This window comes from Neofelis nebulosa, chromosome 17, assembly GCF_028018385.1.
Source record: "Neofelis nebulosa isolate mNeoNeb1 chromosome 17, mNeoNeb1.pri, whole genome shotgun sequence".
NCBI classification, from domain to species: Eukaryota; Metazoa; Chordata; class Mammalia; order Carnivora; family Felidae; genus Neofelis; species Neofelis nebulosa.
In genome coordinates this window covers 51793375-51810431 of record NC_080798.1, presented here as the reverse complement: position 1 = coordinate 51810431, position 17057 = coordinate 51793375, and the positions used below count along the sequence as shown (strand labels likewise).

The 17057-nt window shown below is 46.7% G+C and overlaps 1 protein-coding gene across 2 annotated transcripts in view; it reads left to right on the top strand.

Annotated features, from left to right (window-relative positions):
• The window catches only part of ADAMTS18 (ADAM metallopeptidase with thrombospondin type 1 motif 18), a 139915-nt gene extending 123217 nt beyond the window's left edge, over positions 1-16698 (top strand). For both annotated transcript variants that reach the window (XM_058706252.1, XM_058706251.1), the window contains 5 exons: positions 2987-3191; positions 5809-5994; positions 7965-8177; positions 9241-9388; positions 14692-16698. In XM_058706252.1, coding sequence (XP_058562235.1) covers positions 2987-3191; positions 5809-5994; positions 7965-8177; positions 9241-9388; positions 14692-14807 — 868 coding nt within the window. In that variant the 3' untranslated portion in view covers positions 14808-16698. The remainder of the gene's footprint in view (positions 1-2986; positions 3192-5808; positions 5995-7964; positions 8178-9240; positions 9389-14691) is intronic.
• Positions 16699-17057: the final 359 nt, after the last annotated feature.

Here is a 17057-nt window from a genome sequence, read left to right as displayed (position 1 = left end):
TGAATTTACATGTGGCTGTGTGTTTAACTTTCATATAGTCATCCAAGAATTTAACAATCATAATACTATGCAGACCATGAAACCCCAAATGCAAATTACACAGTAGCAAGTCACAAAATAAAAAGAAAGGGTAGAGGCCAAGTGGTAATCCACTTCTGATGATGGAACTCTATGGGGATCTCGTTGGGTTTGTTTTTTGGATGGATTTTAGCCACACTATTGTTTGGACGCTAATTTTAAGTAATCTTCCCAGCCGAATGGAGTCTTTTGTGTGACTTATCTTCTGCCAAATGTATTTATAGAGAATTGACAGAGTTTCTTCTAAAGCAGCGTTGTGTTCACTAATGTTTCAGATCATCTTAATAAGTAGTGTTTGCTCTGCGGTGATGCAATTTATTGCACAATCTTTTCATACACGTACATATATTTTTTCCTTGTAAGAGCACGTTTGTCATAATTGTTTCGGGCTTCAGCTGTTCACCAATCCCGTATGCCCATGTGTCAACCTAGTTTTCCTCACAGAATCTGGAACCAGCTGTATCCTGAACACCAAGAGTAGAAAGAAATTTGATGGGCTTCCATGGATTTTTTTTTTCCCATTTTGCTAATAAGACATGGTTACCAGACAGTGTCATTGACCCTTGTGGAGTAAGGTGTCGTCTTTAGATGGTGTGCGTGTATTTGTGTGCATAGGACGTGTGAGTTTGCTTGAATGGCGTGCTGATGTTTTCTGATTTTAAGCCTACTTCCCATTGTTGGTTATTTCTGCCAAGCAAAAAAAGGACCCCATTCATATGTACATCTGTGAAAAGGGAGAGAGCCTTGCTCATGCCTGACTTCTAGAACTTCCGTGATGGCCACGTGTAGAAATTCCACTCTGCAGTGACCAGTTTACTAGCTATTTAAAAGCAGAACAGCCCTCCCAGTGGCTCTGCAGGATTAGAGTGATGTAATGGGCAGGATCTTCTGCTCTGTTCCTTTTTTCTCCACCTTATCATTTATAGCTTTATGTTTTCTGTTGGAATAATGGGACCCTCGGTGACTGTTTTTCCCCAGAGATACACTGGCAATGAGGTCTTAGACTGTTCGAGTGACAAGGACAGAGGAGTTCATCCAGTCTAACTCTGTTGTTTTCCCACATAACAACCATGTCATAGGCACTGACTGGAGGCCAGGCTGGATCTGGAGAAATTGTAGCTCCTCCCGTCAGGGAACCCATAATGTAACGCCAGAACTGGGAGTGTAAGGCAATAATTGAGATGCAGTGAGATACGGGCTGTGAGGTCTTATGAATAGAAAACGCAGCCAGGGGGAAATGGACAGCATTAGAAGCTGGGCTTTGAGGTAGGGTTCAGAGGGACTGAGGACAGATGGAGAGGGAGCCTAGGGCCCACGTGTGCACAACCATGAAGGTCATGAGGCAAGTCCACCTGTGTTGTGCTCTTTGCATACTTTCACAGACTCACCATATTTGCTGCACGAGGGAAAAACTTGAATCGGGTGGACGAAAATACCATTTTTATAGGAGAATGCTGAAACTAATAATTTCCTAATAGGCGTGTTTTCTTTACGTCCTACAAGATGCGGATAATTCTACAAATAAGGAATCATCTTATTTCGGATTCTCTTTCTTTAAATAAGCTAATAGGGATTATGCAGTGTTTTAGAACACGTGTCATCTAGAACTCATGTGCTAAATTCTCTGGACTGAAGGGAAGGTTTTTAATTTCACGCATCAGGCTGGTGGGAGAAAACAGAGGAGAACATTACAGGACTAGTAAACGTGGCAGAAAGGCAAAGGTAAAACAGAAACGTTATTTGACCTCAGTGATGGTTTGTTTCTGGAAATGCAATTTAGAACACTGGTAAGCCCACATCACTTTTAGACAGCGCTCCTGTGCCTGAAATGTGTAAGATCTTATCTCGTGGATCTTTTTTATGCCAGGCCTTCAAATCCTAGAATATCAGTTAGTCGAAAGCAGTGATCAGAAAGGTTAGTAGTTTCAGTGCATCACCCTTCAAATTCACACCAAGTCTCAGCTGTGATAAAAGTGATCTGGCAATCTTTCTTTTTTTTTTTTTTTAAGTCTATTTTTATTTATTTTGAGAGAGAGAGAGAGCACACGGGAGAGGGGCATAGAGAGTGAAAAAGAGAGAGAATCCCAAGCGAGCTCCCAGCTGTCACCACAGAGCCCGATGCGGGGCTCGAACCGACCAACTGTGAGATCATGACCTGAGCCGAGATCAAGAGTCAGATGCTTAACCAACTGACCCACCCAGGCGCCCCCACGGCAATCTTTCAATAAAGAACACAAGGTTATGTCTCTCAAGCATTCGTAAAGTTTAAGAGTAGCCAGAAAAGTTAGTTGGGGGAAGTGCGTACTTAGAAATGGCCACCTCTGAATGTGCCCCTGTCTCCTGCACGCATGTGTGATGCTTGTGCACACCTCCCCCCTCCCCTCCCGCAACCCTCCTTCCCCCTCCCGTCCCACCCCTTCCCCCTCTCGTTAATTGCTCTTCCCTTAGTTTAACTGCTGTACTTTGTATTAATTTCTCTTGTGGCGAGTGTCACATGTCCACCTCATCACTGTGTTGTAGGCTCCTTAGTGGAAACAACATTGCCTCGTTCATTTTTCCAAGCCTGATGCTTAGGAGAGTCCTTGGCATAAAGGGAAGACCCCAGTAGACTTGGCTGAATGAATGAATTGCTCGGGTCTCCAAAGGGTACATGTCTCTTCCCTTGCCAAGGGCAGGAATGTGTTTTTGCCCAAAAGCGTGTTGTGATCTCATGTGAGTCCCTATCCCTGGGCCACACTAGCATAGGCTTCAAAACCTGTGGAAGAAGAATTATTCTGAATTGCCCTTATGGGTTCTAAAATTGATGGAAGACTTTTATCAGGCGGTTAAATCTTAGGCGGTAACTGCTTTGGAAGGGATGGTCCAAAATCTTAGCTTCATTGGAAGTCATGTCATTTTTCACTGCAAGCTGGAAGCCAGGCGAATGGAGCGTGTGCAGCAGGTCATGTGCGGGGGGCCAGCAGAGCAGGAAGATCCAGTGTGTCCAGAAGAAGCCGTTCCAGAAGGAGGAAGCAGTGTTACATTCTCTCTGCCCAGTGAGCACGCCCACTCAGGTGCGAGTCTGCAACAGTCATGCCTGCCCTCCAGAATGGAGCCTTGGACCCTGGTCTCAGGTAAGTGGGCACGAGTTGGAGTCATGAGTCTTGTTTCCTGTGGACAAAGAAAGTGGCAAAAACAGGGGTGTTGGCTCCCCCACGAGGCACTCAGCTTTTATGCTTTCCTGGGCATAACACTGAGTTAGCGTGATGAGGCATTCTCATTTGTGTTTTTTGTGATTTCTCTGCATCCTGTAGATTAGGAACCCATGCACAACATCTTAGGGTCTTACTTAGAAGGCTAGAGAGTAGAGTACGGGGGACGCTCAGGCTAGGCTGTAGAGCACAGCTCGAAAGGATTGGAGTGTCCGTGGATTGGCAGACGAAATGGCTACTGATTTCTCCAAAGCACATGGAAAATGCAGATACAAAGAAGGTGGCGTAGGAAGGATATTCACCTCTTGCCTGGTGGGGAAGAGCCGCGGGGTTAGAGGGATACAGAGGGGAGTCAGGCATAAAATTTCCTATCGTCACAAACTCTCAGTGAAAGGTAGAAAATCATGAAATCAGCCGAGGCTTAGAGCCACCTGCCATTCACAAGTCAGAAGTGCTCAGTGGGGTCTCAGTTTGCCAAAGGTCCCCTCAGGCACAGTGTCTGGAAGCATCTTTGACTGTCCCAACTTGGGAGAATGATGCTACCGGCATCTACTTGATAGAGATAAACATCCCACACTGTAGGGGACAGCAGCCCAGTCTCTGCTAAACCACAGATGTCAAGCCAATTTTATGGAATAGTCAAGAAGATGCAGCGCTTTCGTTGCCTGAATAATGAAGCCAGGTAGAAGTCTAGGACCACATTTCTACCATGCTTTCCTTCAGGGTGCATTATCCTGGAGTATTGATTTCTGATAAAGTATAGCAGTGTACTCGCAAATCCCCCACAGAGTTCAGACTGAGAATTTTTGTAATTATAGAACATGGGATTTTTAAAAATGTTACAACTCTATCTGTTAAGGGAGTAAGGAGCTAGCAGTGGGAAAGAATATCTTTGAGCATGTGTAGATATGCTTTAAAATGAAGGAATGTATTGACTGATAGTAGAAGGCAAGTCTAAATAGGATACGGTATTATGTCTGGTCTCATTCTTTGCAAATAAGGAGGTACAGTTTACAAGAGGAAAATTCAAGGGCTGTGTTAGCCTAATGTGTGTGGTGGGCACGGGGACAAGAAATGGGGAAACAACAGTTCCAAATGGGACATCCCCAAAAGGAGCTTTAGTTCAGAATTTGCCCCACATTTGACATAGAAATATTTTGAGAGAGTATTTTATTTCCTTAGGTTTGTTTGCTTGGTTGGTTGTTTGCTAAGAGCACATGTGTTGAGAACATCTTCATGACTAATTTGGAAGGAGTCCTTCTGAATTTATTACTGCACCCTGTCCTCCTCTTTGAGACCAGGTCTCTGGAAACCCATTCTAAAAAAACAAAAACAAAAACAAAAAAACAACTGAAAAACGTAAGAATTCTGTTGGATAAGGACCAACCATTTAGAAATGTTGAACATGAATGAAGGAGGACTTGCTTAGTGGTGCACAGCCCTGTCTGACACCAGACACATTCGTCTGCCTGCCCCCTCTCTGCTCCCTGGCAGCTGTTGTTCTCGAAGGCTTTATGAGTCTCAGACCGCCCTGTTGGAGAACGGGACCACAGCGGTGATTGCAGAGGGTTGGTAGAAGGTGGTGCGATAAAGAGAAAGATGCACCATCACGTGGGAGGCATGGAATGGATGTGTCCTGCTGCTGTACTTTGCAGATGATGAGAGTACCATCACCATCCGTCTCCCTGAAGAATGTGAAGAGCCAGAAGTCATGTTGATCCTCTGAGCAGGCTTGGAATTGTGCCCAGATGTTTACATATTGACAAAGAGCCAAGGCAAGAGAGGCGCATCTCATATGGCTCTTCTGAGCAGAAAAGAAGGCTGGGGAGGGGACATGTCCCTTGAGGGCAGACCCGACCTGGAGCCAACACCTTCTAAGTGACCTTGGAAGTTTTTTAAGTACTCATCTGAAAGCGAGGAGACTATTCCCCACCTTGTCCATGTCACAGGGTTCTTAGGAAGGTCAAGAAAGGCAGATTCATTCGCAGACATTTGCCGAGTGGCTATTTGTTTATTCCCCAATAGTTAGCACTGAGCCCTGCCTAGAGGCAGCTGATGAGTAGGAACACGAAGAACTAGACATCCCCAACCCATTTTTGTCAATGTCACAGTCGGTTGCTATTAGATGTGTACATATATATCTATGATACTTCTCAGCAGAAGCACAATAATCTTCCGTAGCCAGGTGCCCAGACCAATTCTGCCTTGTGCCAGACAGGACCACGGTTCTACCAAGGAACAGGCCACATATCATTCTCCAAGTGGCCACGTGTGCTGTGAAGAGAACACCTCGTCTCCGGACCCGGGCAACCAGCAGCCACTGGGCATTGAGAATGTTGACAACGATTGCCAACCTGCATGTAAGGCCTCTGCACGGAGCAAAGATCCCTCCTGCTGGCTGCAAGGGCCTTCACTGGGCATTTGGTTCTAACGCTTTAAAATAGGTTTGCAAATACTTCACTAGTAGGTTCTCTGCATTCACCTGGAAGAAAATCATTTGCAACCAGCATGCAAATAAGGTTTGTTTTTCCACCTCTAGTGTTCCAAGACCTGCGGGCGAGGGGTGAGGAAACGCGAAATCCTGTGCAAAAGCCCCCCAACGGCAGAGGATCTCCCAGAGAACCTGTGCTCCAGCGCCCCGAGGCCAGAGTCACAGGAGGGCTGTGTCTTAGGACGATGCCCCAAAAACAACCGGCTGCAGTGGGTTGTCTCTTCCTGGAGTGAGGTAGGAGTTGAGATAGTACTCAGTTTGGAGCCCGATGTGGGGCTCAGTCCCATGTCCCTGAGGTCATGACCTGAGCCAAAGTCAAAAATCACACACTCAACCAACTGAGCCACCCAGGTGTCTCTTTATTTTCTGGGTTTGTTTGTTTTTTTTTTTTTTTATATATATATTCAGCTCACCCACCAGCACCCAGATGATCAAACCTTCTTCCTGTTCCACACACATAGCACAGGTGCCTACTCATTATCCATTCTTCCCTCCAACTCTTCGGCAAATCCTGACAAAGCACCCACCGCATGGAACAGGCCTGTGCCCGGGCGTTTATGGCACCGCAGATAGGGTATGCAGAGTGCTGTAGTGGGGAGGTCTGTAATTCCACTGAGAGAGCTTGGGGGTCCCCCAGCCCTTCCGCCAGGAGGCGTCCTTGTCAGAAGAGACTTTCCAAGGAGCATGAGTCTGAAGGATAAGCAAGAATTGGGCAAGGGTGGGGTTGGGGAAAGGTTGTTCCCAATGGAGGGCACGCCCCAAAGGAGGGAGAGGGGAGAGAAGATAACACAGCCGGTATGACAGGATGAAGGTGGGGTGGAAGCTGAAAGCTTCATCAGGACCCCAGTGTCGGGGCCACTTAGAACTTTGAATGAAGTAGAATAACATGATGCAAGGCAGGCGGCCCAAGGGGCAGGCAAGGCGCTCGTGGGGAGGTTGCTGTAATCAGGACGCAGGATGAGAGCATTCCAGGGGTGGAGAGAAGCAGAATCTTCGAGAGTTCCTACGGAGGCCATTGCCACCTTCAGGCATCTGTGGGTGGAGGGGAGGTAGACGGGTGAAGATAGAAGTCTCCTGGGTTTCTGGCTGGGGAAACTCGGGTGCACATGCAGACGTAGGCAACATGAGGTATGATGCCAAGCCTGAAGTCTCCGTCCGTACCTGACGGGCCAAGGTCTCTGCTGTGGGGGAGATGGCAGTATGGTCAGGAAGACAGAGGCCGAGGATGAGATAAGGTCAATAGTGGGGATGGTAGGGTACAGTAGAGGCAGGGGGTCCAGCCCATTGGTGCCCTTTTATTCCATGTATATAGTCACATGCCTAGCAGTTCCTCCACTCGTCTTCCCATCCATTTTTGTTACAAGACAGTATTGCCTAATGGCTAAATGCAGGGGTAAATCAGATGTCCCCCATTTGCATGCAGCCCTCAGTATTTGCTCTGGGGGTGACCCTGGGCCAGCCACTCAACATGGCAGAGGCTGGCTTCAGTTTCCACACAGTGGGGCCAATAGTCGCCCCTCCCTCACGGAGCTGTTGTGTGAAGTTCAGTGTCCTTCGTTCCTTAGGATAGTTACACCAAGTTGTAAGGACACCGATCCTTACCGCTTCCTTTCATCAAGGCTCCCTGTGTTATCCCACAATGCCATTTCACATACTTGAAACAAGGCTTCTCATCCTTCATCAGCCCTCATCCTTCTCTTTCTCCTGGAACACCGCTTCAGGCTGGAGCGCAGTCAAGTGAGAGGCAGGGTCAAGTACAGGACGAGTGATTTGGTACCTGGTGGTTCTTCCCACTCAGCCTTCTCGAACCCTCATCTCTGTGCCCCGCCTCCTTGTCACCGACTCCACGTCTTCAGAGAGGCCTGAGGTAGACCTGGACCCATAGATGACACACCCCACATGTGGACATCCACATGAACACTACACAGAGCCCCTGTGCCCGTCCTCTGCCCATGTGGTCTTTCTCTAGGAGTCAATCTGACACCCATATGGGTCGCGTGGTGCTGATGAGCTCTGAGACTTTGGGACAGTTAGCCCGCATTCTCTAGTATGAGGGATGGGGTGGCTTTATATTTAGGATCCTTGAGTGCGTGTGGTTGACCTGCCATAATCCCATCCCACAGTGTCACATGGGTGGCTTGTCTGCTCGGCAGACTTGACCGTGGAGCTCCACATACTTAATGCCTTTTTGTCCTGGCTTCTAGTGTTCGATGACCTGTGGTTTGGGCGTGAGGAAGAGGGAGATGAAATGCAGTGAGAAGGCCTTCCAGGGAAAGCTGATCACTTTCCCGGAGCGAAGGTGCCGCCATATTAAGAAACCAATTCTCGACCTGGAAGAAGCCTGCCAGCGGGGGGCTTGTCCAGCCCGTCCTGAGTTCAGTGTGGGAGCTGGATGGTATTCATCGCCGTGGCAGCAGGTAAGCGCACCCAGGTTAAGGAGATGTATATTTAAGTGAGATTCCCAGAAAGGAGAGAGCCCACCGACCGTTGCTGTTCGGGACCTGTCCAAAGGGAAAGAACAGAAACTCAAGTTCTATTGAGGCAAAATGGTTTGTGATCTTTGGCCAGCTCCACCACCTGTGTGGTCCTGGGCTGCTTCCATAATCTGTGAGCTCTGGCTTTCACATCTAGAAAATCAAGATGACAATATCTTGCAGAGCTAATGTTTTTCGTGAGTACCCAATATAAAATATTTATACTGGGCTTGTCCCATGGTGCTAAATGTTCACTATTGCTGCTGCCCCACTAAAGTCTTCTGTATTTTATTTTGAAAGAGAGAGAGGGAGGGAATCCCAAGAAGGCTCTGTGCTGTCAGCGCAGAGCCTGATGCAGGGATCAAACTCATGAACCACGAGATCGTGACCTGGGCCAAAATCAAGAGTTGGACGCATAACCTAATGAGCCACCCAGGTGTCCCAAATCTTCTGTATTTTAGAAACAGTGCTCAACATCTTGACTTCTTTGGTTTTTAGGTCTTTTCTTTTTTTTTAATTGAACAGCGAAATCACTGACTTCTGGGAAGCACCCACCCACTGTGCCAACTCAGAATTTGGCTGGCCACGGAGGGCGTGGTTCCAAAGCTTCCTTGGATGAAGTATTATTTCCTTGCTGTCCTAATTCTGAACTATCTCTCCCCCAATATTGCATCTGCAGAGATTATCTGGAATTATTTAAAGTTTCTGCATTCTTACGGCAGCTTCCGTATTTCTGGAAGCTCTCTTCTTTATGAGTCATTTAACTGAAGATACATTCTCTGGGGCGAGATAGGCAGCATTCCAATCAGATCACCTAGCTCCTGTGTGTTACAACAACCGTGAACTTGAGCACACATACCGGTCTCTGGCCAACTCCCATTTTGCCAGCAGGCCCCCTGGACATGGCATAAAGCATGGAGATCCCTTCTATTTGACATCACTGACCTCAGAAAGGACACCCTCCAGCCAAGTGTTGCTGACTCCTTCCTCTTTCCTTCTTGTGCAGTGCACGGTGACCTGTGGAGGGGGCGTCCAGACCCGCTCGGTCCACTGCGTCCAGCAGGGCCGGCCTTCCTCCAGTTGTCTGCTCCGTCACAAACCTCCCGTGCTACGAGCCTGTAACACAAACTTCTGTCCAGCTCCTGCAAAGAGAGGTAACGAGCCCTGTACTCCAGTCAGTTTTACCAAATCGTCAGAGAGTTTTCCAAAACTCCATCGTACGTGCTTGTGCCGCTTATTCCTAGAACAACTCTGGGGGGCGCCATTCACATCACAATCTGTGAACAGTGCTGCTCAGAGGCATACGAGGCACAAATCTGGGGCAGTTCCTGCCCCAAATGCTTATTTGCATGCATGCGCAGGGAAAATCTAATTCTGTGCTAAGGCATTTTAGCTATTCTTACTTTGAAAGGGGGAAACAGTCATCTTGCAAGTCCATTTTCTTTTAAAGTTATTTTCGAGAGAGTGTGCGCACAAGTCAGGGAGGGAAGAGAGAATCCAAGGCAGGCTCCGAGCTGTCAGTGCAGAGCCAGATGCGCGGCTCAAACTCACAAACCGTGTGGTCATGACCTGAGCTGAAGTAGGACGCTTAACCCACGGAGCCACCCAGGCGCCCACAAGTCCGTTTTTAAAAACTGTTTTAGTTGAACAAGCAAACGAAAAAGTAACCACCACGCACCAGAGACTGTACCAACCAATGGGAATGCAAGCGTGAACAGGAACTGGGGACATGGGTGACGTTCCATGAACATTCTTCCTCCCGGGACCCACCTTAGATGTTTCCTTTGTTGCTGTCCGTTTAAATGAAGTGCAGGTGTGCTGGTGGAAAAACGGGAAATTGAACGATCCGGGTGAACTGTGCTTCTTTTTCAGTAGCCCAACTCATTTTGAAGAACTCTAACACCAGGGAATAGTTCCTCCCCCCAATCAGATTTCTTTGTGCTAAAGAATTATTTTCCACCACGGGCCTGCTGAGTTTGCTTTCATCCGATCGCAGCTTTCCCAAGACTGCTTCACTTCTTACTCCGTGCTTCCCAATTTGTGGTGAATCAGATTCAGAACTGTCACTCAGATTCTCCCCTGTCCCTCTCCCTTCGCATTTTATCTCTAAGACCCTTCGCTCCAGGCTCTGGGCATCAATTTTCCCTCCTCTGCACACTCTCCTTATCTGAGGCTTGCAACCAGAGAGAAAACTAGCAAGATAGTAGCTGCTCCGAGCCCTGTCACCTCCAGGGCAGTGCTGGAATTCTACAAACCCGCGGGCTTCCCAAGCAGACAGGTTAAGGGGGGAAAGAAACACACCTTTGGAGCAAGTAGTCCTGTTGTTGCAGACTGTCTCCTCCTTTTCTTCCCCATGGGGGATTGCTCCTTTCTCCCCCGTTAGTCAGATGGCCCCAGACAAACCCACACGTGCAAAGAATCAGAAGTGCAGGCCCCTTACGTACTCAGAGACAGAATAAAGGACAATGGTCGATCATGCACATTGCTCAGCAGTTCTCTCCTGGGCAGGAGTTCAAGGGGAGGAGAGCCAAGACATATGTTAGGTCCAAGATTAGTGGGGAGGCCCCGGGTGTCATTATCTTACTCATCCGGCACCGTGCCCGGCCCACCATTGGTGTTCAACGTGTGTTAAAAGAAAGATTGTGCATCAAGTACGGTGAGGTTCTCTACTTCACTCAAAACTGGGTCACTAAGCACCTGCTCTATATCCCTAGCATTCTTCTAGGGACAAAAGAACAAGGCAACATCCTGTTCTTAAGCTACAAGGAGTCAGTGTCTCAGAGGAGGAGGAAGCTGCAACAAGAAATCTAAGTGGAGTGTTAACCAGTGTTAGGATGGAGGTCGGTTCTTCATGGGTTGCAGGGATGGGAGCCGTGATAGATGACGGCATGAGAAAGGGTTATTAGAAGGACCTCTCTCCTTGCCTCTTGACTAAATCAGGTCTCTCTAGGCAAGAGGAGTCAAGTAAGAAGGCAGGTATGAAAGTCACAAGTCTAGGTGTTTCTTCTTGGCCATGGTTGTGGCCTATGGTTTTACAAAGTTGGAGGCCACCTCCCGCCTCCCCCAGGGAGAGTGCCATGCCCAAACTACTGCCTGGTTCATCTTCCTTCTTAAATCACTGGCGGGGTGACCATGGGTGGAATTTAAGAAACAAAACAGATGAACATATGCGAAGAGGGTGGGAAGAGAAGAGAGGGAAACGAACCACGAGAGTTGTTTCACGATAGGGAACAGACTATGGGTTGATGGAGGGAGGTGGGAGGGGACGGGCTTTAAGGAGGGCACTGGGCCTTGTAGCTAAGTGATGAATCACTGACTTCTCCTAAAACCAATATTGTACTGTATGTTAACTAACTAAAATTAAAATTTTTAAAAAGGAAAAAAAAAATTAGTGGGCAGTAAGTAAATCCATGGTGACCAAGGAAAGAAATGGTAATACTTTGAACCTCCTCTGAGATTCCCATGATGGGCCATGCACCCCCATGGGCAAGGTTTTAAACTTTCTGAGCTATTTATAAAATGGAGAAATGCTGCTACCTTAAGATATTATGGAGAGTTTTTCACATTTACTGTGAACCAGGAACTGTTTTGGTGTCTGATTGTAGATAGAATGACAAACAAAATGGGCAAAGCTTCCACTCTCCTATCTGGAAACAGACAACAAACCAGTAAGTATACAATGTCAGATGGTAAAGTAGAAAATAAAACTTAAGCAGAGTGTGGAGCACAAGAATGACTGGGGGTGAGGAGGAGGGAAAACCCGTTTAGATGGGCTTGTCACGCAAGGCCACCTGGATGATGCGATGTTTGAACAGGGACCTAAAGGCGGGTGAGCTAGGTGTGTATCTAGAAGGATCGTGTTCCTGTCAGAGGGGAGAGCACATGCAAAAGCCCTGAGGCAGCAGTGTGTGAATCTGATCAGGGACAGCAAGACACCTGGAGTAGGATGTAGAAAGCAGACAGGAGTCAGGTGATTAGCTGAAGCTTGTCCTGGAAGTCTTGTCAGTCAATGGAAGGACTTGAGATTTAACTCCAACTGAGGTGGAAGCCGATACTGAACTTCAAGCCCAAGAGCAGTGGGATCTGACTTGTGGGAGGATCGCCCACAGTTACCCAGAGAAGAAAGAGCACAGGGCCCAGGGCCGAAGGAGGACTTGTCTACTCTTGTTCGGGACAAGTTCCCACTGGAGCAGTGGCACTCGTGGGAGTGGTGGGGTGCCAGGAGATTCTGAAGATTGAGCTTATATTTGTCAGTTGTTGGCATGAAGGATGTGAGGCAAAGAAAGAGGGCGCCAAGGTCATCCTCAGCATAAATAAAATACCTGATTAACAGCTCCGATAACCAGCGATTAGTGATCAATATCCCAACCGTAATGAAACACAGGGCTCATATTGACGGCACAGTGATACGCCCCACTTCTGCTTCCGGACATACCTTGAGCTTATAGCACGAGCTGCAGAAGCCTGCTGAAATCCCATTCTTCTCCCAAGAGGGGTCCATAAACCGTGCAGTTAGGACCGTGGTTTTAGTGGCCTGTTTTGGTCCTGATGCCGTGTCTCTGCAACTGAAACAGAAGCTGACTCAGATGTGCATTTTGATTGAATGGGCTCCATGCTAATTGATTGGGGTATAAGATACTGTACAAGTATATGTTTAAAATAATGGATGTAGCTACATCTATATGTGTATATATAGGCAAACAGAGTTTGGATGGGTCTTCATCTCATGTCTGACTTGGATCCCTCAGGTAATAGACGCCACACCCTTCTCCTACCAGCAGCACCCCTCCCCTGGTGGCCCCATGTCAGTACATATGACCATTCTTCTAGACACTCAGGGCAAAAAGCTTATGACCATTCTTGATTCTTCTTTCTTCTCTCGTACCTTTACCAGCCTGCTAGAAAATTCTCTAGACTCTACCTTCAAAATATATCCAGGAGTTATTGAAAAGGAAAAAAAAAAAATCACTGCTACTTCTCCTTTATACCCAAGTTGAGACTTTGAACTGGTTGTTTCAGCTGTAAAAACGAATTTGTTCAATACTTCTTGAGCAGCTACTCTGTGACAGGCACTAAGCCTTGGGAATAAAGTAATGAAAACAGTAGGCAAAATCTCTGCTCTCAAGGCTTTTACATTCTAGAGAGGAGCCAGACAATAAAGAGGCACAGGATATGATGAGTGCTCATAGATCATTGTAGAAAAATAAAGCAAGGTAAGGAGTAGGGAGGGCTCTCTGGGAGGCCACAGAGCTTGCTGCTTGTAAGAGGGACTCTGGGAAGGCCCTAGTGTCAGTGACCTTTGAGCAGAGACTTGGGATCCTGGGAGAAACCACATTTTTCCTGGCATGATGGGCCATGAGCCAGGTGGTCCATGTCAGGGAGGGAAGAGAGGAGGAAGATGAGGTCAAGTGTTAGTGGAGAGACCAGTTGTCGGCCATCATAAGGACTAAACCTTTCATTCCGGGTGGACAGAGGGGCCAAAGGAAGAGTTTAGGGCTGAGACACGGCATGAACCGACATACATTTTCAAAGGATCAGCGGGGGGACTAAGGGATGGGGGTCCAGTGGGTGCATTTTAGGCAGAGGAATGAAGGCATGGGGAAGGAGGTGTAGGCAGTGCTGAATCACAGGGAGACAGGATACAAATCGGGAGCAATGGGAAAAAGAAACAGGAGAACAGAGAGCATTGCGTGCCATGTCCCAGGGCCCAGAGCAGAGCCGTTGCAGGAGGAATGTGGAAGGGACGTGGGTGGGTACCTATGGGCAGTGTGGGGCTTGGGGCCAGGTGTCTCTCAAGCCTGGCATGGAGGAAGGGGAAAACACTTGGAACCATGAAGGAAAAGGCTTCTTTGTGTATAGGGTAGACCATAAATACTTTTTTCAAGTCAAAATTCCTTGAGAATCCAGTACAACAGCGAGGCCCTGACCCTAAAATGGACACGGCCCTTCTGGTTGGGAATCCCCGATGCCCAATGTGCTCCGTCCAGCCCATAATCACACGGGTTAACGAAAGACGTCAGAAAGGACTGGTGTTGACTTCAGTTCACTTAACTGCAACTTGACTGTGGGATTTGTTTAAATCAACAGAGTGTTGCAGCTGGGCCTCAAATCCAGGTGTGCTGACTCCCAGTGTATTAGACCAAATCGCAGCCCAACCCCTAACACACTGTTCTAGGGATGCAACGTGTAGCTCCCAGGCTACTGGGAAGGATCACCCATGAATCTCTGGCTGGAAAGGGCATGGCTTTTTTTTAAACACCCATCCCCCCCCCCCTAACATTTAGCTAATGGTCACAGCCCCTTTTGATGTCTTAATCCTGCTTCTCCCACCCTCCCAGCCAAATCCCAGTATATAACGAGCAGAACCATTCAGAGACAAGGCATTCGGGCCCTCACCTTAGAAAAAAGGCTAAGCTCTCTTCGATGGTGTTAAATTTTTTTTTTTTCCTGATTGCAGAAGATCCATCCTGTGTAGATTTCTTCAGCTGGTGTCACCTCGTTCCTCAACATGGCATCTGCAACCACAAATTTCACGGTCATCAGTGCTGCAAATCCTGCACGAGGAAGAGCTGACCTTGACGCCCTCCCTAACACCTCAGGGCCAGGGTCTCACCTCTCACCTCCGGAGCTCGAAAGCTGAACCCTGCAGACCACTCCTGCATGGCTACAGCAGCCCCTGGGGAGCTGGCTCTCAAGAACAGACAGGCCCCTTCTCCAAGTCCCCAAAGCACACGGTACTCCGAAGCACTTGAAGATGGGAAGCGAGGACCCATCTGACTTCCAAGAGAAATGACAAAAGAACATTTGTGATTTGCACTGTTACAGGAAAGAGGTGATGAGTCACTTTGAGATACATCACCTTTTAATTTTGACGAAGAATCTGGTCAACTCTGGGAGAGACACACCCCCCCCCCGCCCTTGAACTTTAGAGTGTTCCATGGCAAGGACATCTGTTTCGAAACGGTTCTTGAAGACTTAGATCCAAGACTGAGCCTTGGAGCAATCAAATACGGATGGAACACCTTGCTTAACCGTTATTCGGAGCTCACAGTTGGATAGACGCTGTGGCCAGCCCGAACTCGGTTACACAGGAAGCCAAATGGTGCTCATAACTGTGCTTGCTGCTGGACCAACAAGCTTCACGTTATGTTTATTCAGTGTGCGTGTGTTGTTTTTATTATTTTGTTCAAAGTATATCCTGCTTATAGAGAGTCTCCAAGACTAAAATTTACAACTTGAAAAGTGTTCTGAGGAATATTCTGAAAACAGGGCAACTTGGACTATTTAAGATCTCCATTGAATTGACATTACAATCTGAAAAAAAAAAAACTCACAAAACTTACATCACAGGCCAATGTTGACGTCCTACACATTATATGAACCTCGTAACTCTTGGTGCTAGCTGAACAAGGACACGGAGCCTCAAGTCTGCTCTTTGGGAATCAGAATTGGTGAGGTGTTCATTTCTGGTAAAAAGCGAGGAGGAGCTAAGTAGCAAAATCACAGTGTTAGACCATCATTTATAATGTTCCCTACATATCATCAGGGCTGCTTGGAAAATTAAAGACCACTTGTGGTTTTTCTCCTACCAACTGTCATGTTTAAAATTTCCCTAAGATTTAGTTAACAACAAGAAAAGAGTGGCAATAGAAAACCCATCTGTCTTCTTGCTATGTTAATATTAATAAATCATAAGCCAAGACCCTTCAATAAATAAGAATATTTTATAATCTTACAGATGATATTTTCAGTCATCGGAAGCCAGCTGGTGATAGGCATTAATGAGCTTAAAATTGTTCTCACTTGGAAAATACCACACTATTTTGCCAAAACCAAAGTCACTTACAAGATGGAGTCCTTCTGTCGTTTTTTGAGATGTGGTTAAAAAGGGCATATTTATATAATTCCACGCTATTCCTCAGTTTCTTTGATGAATGGAACCCAATTTTACTGCTTTCTCAAGTCTCAATTCAAACAGGGTTTGCCAGCTCAGCACCACCAACTAGACAGTGGTTTGTTAAATTTAGAACATCCTTCGTTCCCATTCTAATTAAAATCATGCCTTCTTGAATCTCAGAGAAATAACGATTGAATAGTCTCTCAAACCACTTGGCTTGGCCTAGAGTAGCAGCCATTTTATCATCAAAAAAATATAGTTCCACATCCCCACCCCCTTGCCCTCTGAAAAATTGCAAATTATTCATTTCTTTATATAATGATCATTTTATTATTTTATGGAAAAATTAATTTATTAATAGCCTATTCTTATGTGTTCTCACTTGCTTCTCTAAGTGATATTAATTCTGAGGAAAAATGAATAAAACAATGGGTTATAGAGAAAAGTCAAAATATATGTGTAATATTTAATTATTTTATAAGTTTTATAATAAAGTGTTCTGTTTCTTTATCTTTGAGATTTGTTAAGTTCTTGAATAAATTTGAAGTCAAGTTACTTCCAAGATGATTTAACTGTGTAAGTGTTGATTAGGAATTTCAGAGAGTGGCTTTGCAATGAAAGGTAAGACACTCATTAATTGGTTCTTTTTGCTTGTGTATGAGAAAATTAGAAACCACCAAATGCCAGAGGGAAAGAGAGGAAGATTTACCATATTTTAAAAAAAAATTTTTTTAACGTTTATTTATTTTTGAGAGAGAGAGAGAGCATGAACGGGGGAGGGCCAGAGAGAGAGGGAGACACAGGATCTGAAGCAAGCTCCAGGCTCCGAGCTGTCAGCACAGAGCCCGACGCAGGGCTGGAACTCACAGAGCAGGAGATCATGACCTGAGCCGAAGTAGGTCGCTTAACCGACTGAGCCACCCAGG